Source organism: Barbus barbus (assembly GCF_936440315.1).
Source record: "Barbus barbus genome assembly, chromosome: 49".
NCBI classification, from domain to species: domain Eukaryota; kingdom Metazoa; phylum Chordata; class Actinopteri; order Cypriniformes; family Cyprinidae; genus Barbus; species Barbus barbus.
In genome coordinates, this window is record NC_136727.1 from 15,804,317 (window position 1) to 15,810,452 (window position 6,136).

Below are 6,136 nucleotides of genomic sequence, written 5' to 3' on the forward strand. Positions count from 1 at the left end.
ATGCCAGCTCTCAAAACCCTCATTTTCTCACTTATTTAGTCTAGCCTGCATCCTGTTTAAAATTGGATTATGGTCCCGGGAGCCCCGGGGCTCCAGCCTCTTTGAAGGCCCCAGTTGCTGTTATAATTCTACATAGACTTCCATTTCTAAGTTCATTACTCTAGATGAGATTTTTGTTTGTTGTCACACACAATGGTAATCAAATGCTGTCGATAGAGATTACTCAGATCATTCCTTTAATTATGTAAGCCCATTTCAAACCCATAATAGAGAATTCAAACTGAATAAATAAATATTATAATACCACAAGTATGCCTGTTAAATAATTAACAATACTACTTATACTATTATTTTTATAAATGTAATTGATTATTATTTTAATAATGATAATAATTATTATTGTTTTATTGTTATATATGAAAATTGATATTTAAGCATTACTGTGAATTTTTTTTTTTTTTAAACCAAGGAAATTAGCATCGATTTTGTTATAATTATTAATATTATTATTATCATCATCTTCATGTCAGTTATTTTTAATGTAATTGTAATCATTATCCTTAATGATGACTATTATTTTGAGTATTATACATTATCATTTATATTTAAAAATTGATATAATAATCTTTTTTTATTTTTTATTAGTTTATTAAGGCATTTTCTTTTTTCATTACCATCCCTGATGGTGAGCACAATCATGTATTATTATTATTAATTATTATTATTGTATAAAGGTATTTTATTTAATAATAATAATAGTCATCATCATCATTTAATGTTGATATAATTGTAATTATTATGATTATTATTATTTTTGTATATAAAATAATTATTGTGATTTTATTTATTTATTTTTTAATAAACATCAATGAAATTAGCATAAAACATGGAGACTTTTATCAGACATTTTGTTACAAAAGTAATAGACATAAGCACTGTTTTGTCCAGATTTATTTACTAGGATGGCCTGTTCATTAAAGAGTGGCATAAAGCATAACCTTCCCTGATAATAATGTATTATTATTTATATTTATTGATTTATTTATTGATTCAGTCCTGTCTTTGACAAACTATTGAAAAACCTGGCAGCAGTTGTTCTCACACCCCTCACCTGCGCTGATGTAATTAACTATCAAGATAAAAAAAAAATCATAATAATTCTCACGAAGTTGACCAAAACACCCTCTCATTCACACTTTTGAAGTGGCTAATCAATACAACCCCCTGCACTCCCACTGAATGTCCATCTCTGCGGTCTCCCACTCACACACACTTCAGCACGGCCAGCAGGATCCACACAGCCATCACCTCCAGCTCATATAATGTCATATATCTCAAGCGCAGCTCTGCCATATCTTTAAAGCTGCCATTTAATGCTTTTATATCAGTTCATAAATGGGTACGGAAACCGGCGCTACAGGTCCGTGTAATAAAAACCTTATTTTAAACTTCGTAATCATAACCCTGCTGTCTTGACAATTTAATGATGATTTTAGATGAGATGAAATTATCATGATCCATCATAATTATGAAGGTACATTCTCGCCAGCATATAAATGTATTTCTGCCACTGGGGAACTTCACCGCAGGCAGTGTTTTACGCTATTTGTAAAAAGTTATTCCTGAATTTGAACTCGGGGAGAAAAAAATGAAATGAGTAAATCACATGCAGAGCAAATAGGCACATAATCGACCGGATTTCTGAGGCAAACGGTTAACTGAGGCATTAAAGTCAAACTGAACTGGGAGGCGGGCAAAATAATTGAAATTGACGAGATAATCGCTGACAGATAACAGCAACATTTGCCGTTTGTTCATTACCTATGCGAAAGTTGAGGGATTTGAGCAATTCCATGTTTGGTCAATTTGCATGTCAATCGCTGTTCTTGTCTAAGTGGCCTTTTCTAGAATAAGCTGTCAGTCAGGGATCTGTCTACACGAAACCACTTCGTTTTGTGGTTATACTTTCAAAACTGTGTGTATTTTGATGTTTATCACAATCAATATTTTCTTTCCGTTTTAAAAGCATTGCTGTAAACACAATTTTTGCTTCTGTGAAGACACTTTCAACACTTTCAGAGTCTGATCCCATCAGCAAGGCTTTGCTTTTCATAAGAAATAAATTCTCCAGTTGCATTTCCAGAATGATAACAGACAAAAACGGCTCTGCACTTTTTATTTTTTCTGTGTTTTCTCTCTTTGTGTGTGCAAACACAATTTTTTTCAGACCTCAGTGGTTAAACACGTTGAGAGCACAACCAGAAGACAGCCAATATATCGAAAGCGAGTCATACGTCATGATTAGGTTTTTCAGATATGGCAATAACGCACAGTGACAGGTAGTTTGTAGATGTCATTCAAGACCTTTGTTTTCAACCATTTTAGCAATTGGACTGGACATTCGCTCCATCTCTCTACAAGTGGATATCTCAGGTCACTCCACACATCCAGAGGGAAAAAAACAGCACGGCGAGAGTCCTGACCTCACCTTGACCTGGAGAAACTCTGTTGTCGGTCATTCGATATCTTGCTGAATATTCAGCTCTCTTTTGTTGTGCATTTCTACAAATTCGCCAGCTAAACCAGCAGCCTGTTTGACACAGTTTATTAGTCGTGGACTGTAACTATCCCTTGTGTTGTGGTACTAAAGAGCCATCCATTATATCTATGGTGACAGATATAAACTACATCAGAAGCCGAAGAAATTTGTTGTGACACCGGCCTGTCAGGTTCTAGTCAGACGAGCTCAACATCTTTTTGCCTAATGGTCCACAGCAAGATTTTACTGGCAGCGATAAAAAAAGACAATTAAGTCCACCAAACAATATCAACACCTTCACGGTTAATTATACAAAATGTCAGTGAAATAAACAAGCCCTGCGAGAACACATCGACATGCATGTTGCGGCATAGTTTGACAGTTTTGCAGCACATTATGAAGTTTGAGGGCCAAGTTTGTAGTCCTTTTTTAATTGTTTTTCACATTTTGAACAACATCCAGCGTGGTTTGAGACGCATTGACTTCGAATACGTCCCTCCAGATGATAAGATACCAGAGTTATGAAACTACACCACTCACTGTATATCAAAAACGATACAACAATACACTTCAGAAATGGATGAATATGCATTGTGCTGTATTTGCATAACCATGCATTGTTGCATTTGTACAAAGCATGTAAGTGTCTTTTTTTCCCTCTTCGGACATGTTGTATAATGACACACATGTTGGCTTACTGTACTCAGGGACTTCCCATGAACGCCAGGTGATATATTACATTGGATAAAGGAAAGGAAAAAAAAACAGCAACCCAATTCACACCACTCTCCTGTTATCTCTGCGGCAGAGGATCTTCTTGAAGGATCTTCGGAAGTCATTATTGAAGATGGTGTATATAATGGGATTGAGGGAGCTGTTGCAGTAGCCAAACCAGAAGAAAAACTTGAAAAGCGTTTCTGGCACGCATTTTTCACAAAACGCCGTCAACGTGTAGGTGAAGAAAAACGGGAACCAGCAGATGACAAACACGCCTATGACCACCGCCAAGACGAACGTGAAGCGTTTTTCCCGGTTTTGGCGGCCCTTCCACCTGCTGGTCTTGGTGGTCTGAAGGACCTCGCACTTGTCGCCCTCCCCTGGTTTGATTTGGCTCAGCTTCGTCTTTCCTTTTGAGCTCTTCTTCTTGAGGGAGCAAGGGTTGGAGACCTTGTGGTCCGAGGACGATGATTCCTCCATGTCCATGCCATTTATCTCACCCTTGTCGTCCGGTTTAGGGTTTGGACTCCCATTGAGCTTCTCATGGGGATTCTTCTCCTTATCGTTCTCCTTCTTACCAGCTTCCTTTATCCTCCGGTCCCCAGGTGGCGCTCTGGTCCTCTTCTTGGCGATCTGGTAAATTCTGATGTACACGAGAACCATGATGATGCAAGGCAGGAAAAACGAGCCGATGGAAGAGGAAACTATGTACCATTTTTCTTCGTTGATTTTGCAGATCTTGCCCTCTTCCTTCTCCATGGTAATCAGAGGCGGGAAGGAGATCACGGCGGCGATGATCCAAACTATAAAAATAATGCGCTTGATTCGCTGTGGCGTGCGCTTGAGGTTGTACTCGATGGCTTGCGTGATCGACCAGTATCTGTCCAGACTGATGGCGCACAAATGAGTGATCGAGGCCGTGCAGAAGAGAACGTCCAAGGCCAGGTAGATTTCGCACCAAACCTGCCCAAAGGTCCAGCAGCCCATCAGCTCATTGGCCAACGAGAACGGCATCACCAGAGTGGCCACCAATATATCAGCGGAGGCCAGAGACACCAGGAACAGGTTCTGGGGAGCCCGGAGAGCTCGGCTCGTAAACACAGCAATTATCACCAGCACATTGCCAAAGACAATGAGGAGGATGAGAAACCCCACCAGGACGGTCATAGGAAGGGCCACCAGCAGGGTGTATGGCGTACCTGTCCCATTGGTCGAATTGTCACACTCCATTGTTGAGAATCACAATCTCTTCCTCTCACAACTGAAATTATGTTTTCGGTTGATGGCAGTTAATTTTTTCCATATTATTGAAGACAAAAGTGACATTTTTTGTCATTTTGGCATCTATAAAAATGAGGAGGAAGAATATAATTTAAAGAAATAAGTAAAAATGTATTTAAAATAAATAAATAATTTTTAGACGCAAAAGTAAGTCATAATATAAAAAAAATATGTGCCCCTGGACCACAAAACCAGTCATAAGTAGCATGGGTATATTTGTAGCAATAGCCAACAATATGGGGCAAAATTAGCCTATAGATTTTTTATTGTATGCCAAAGTAAAGATCATGTTCCATGAATATATTTTGTAAATTTCCTTTTGTAAATATATCAAAACTTAATTTTTGATTAGTAATATGCATTGCTAAGAACTTAATTTGGACAATTTTAAAGGAGATTTTCTCAATATTTAGATTTTTTTTTGCATCCTCAGATTTGCAAATAGTTGTATCTCAGCCAAATATTGTCCTATCCTAACAAACCATACATCAATGGAAAGATCATTTATTCAACTTTTGGATGATGTATAAATGTCAATAAAAAAATAAAAAATAAAAAAAATAAAAAAAGACCCTCATGACTGGTTTTGTGGTCCAGAGTCACATATAGTCAATTTCTTTCTCACACTTTGTTAAAAAATACCACAATACCATACTAACAGCAAAAAGTAAGACAGGAATGGAGCTTACCTTAGTGAAAAAAGCCTAACACGACCCACAAACTTATTAAACCATCCAAGAAACGTTCCTCAGAGTGTGACTTGTGTTTTTAAAGTGGCTCGGCGTGAGAAAAACCGCACCATTAATTCCTCGCATCTCCTGAAGACCGCGCTTCGTCGCCAGCGCTCCACTCAGCTGTGCGCGCGCAGAGCTAATAGACGCGTAATCATATTACACGTGTGCGCGCTGCGCGTGCGTGTGAGAGAGACGCGCACCGAGGAGAGTATGTGCGCGCGCGCGCTCTCGCTGGCTAAATTACGCAAACCACGCCCACTTTTTCATGTCCGGAAACCACTTAAAACATTTTCTACACGTGCCGACCAATTAAACTACTTGTTTTAGTGTTTACCTGAATAAGAGAGAATAAACTAGTGATTGTGTATCGCTGATAAATCATCGACTTGAGAAACAACATACTAAATAAAGTATTTTTTAATAACTGAATAAATTATACATGAAGTTATAAATTTATACATGAAGGCCACTTTATTTACTCTGAGGTGAATTTCAAACAAATTTTATGAATCATGTCCAGAAACAACTTATCAAAATAACAGTTTGTTTGTTTTCATGCACTTGTTAATTTTGAGATTTTTGGCTTTTCATGGAGTATTTTATTTTTTATTTTTCATGGAAAATGGAAAGAAAACATGCAAAATACACCTTTAACAGAGGGGTTTGTTCATATATAATTTGCCTGGTCTTATACAATGTTGAGATTTTTGTTCTTTAATTAGATAACACCTCCTTCGCATATTTCAACAGAATTTGAGAAAACATGTAGGCTAATACAAAAATAAATAAATAATTGTTTGTTTAACCTGACCAATAAACTAAGGGATTGTTTATCGCTGATTTAAATAATCATGGACACTAGCCT

General features: G+C 37.4%; 1 protein-coding gene across 1 annotated transcript; it reads right to left on the reverse strand.

Annotated features, from left to right (window-relative positions):
- Positions 1–1,814: 1,814 nt before the first annotated feature.
- adra2a (adrenoceptor alpha 2A) lies at positions 1,815–5,395 on the reverse strand. Its single transcript, XM_079413106.1, has 2 exons — positions 5,227–5,395; positions 1,815–4,600 (listed from the first exon to the last, which is right to left on the reverse strand). The coding sequence occupies exon 2, from the start codon at positions 4,484–4,486 to the stop codon at positions 3,317–3,319; it is 1,170 nt and encodes a 389-aa protein (XP_079269232.1). The 5' UTR covers positions 4,487–4,600; positions 5,227–5,395; the 3' UTR covers positions 1,815–3,316.
- Between the last annotated feature and the right edge of the window lie 741 nt (positions 5,396–6,136).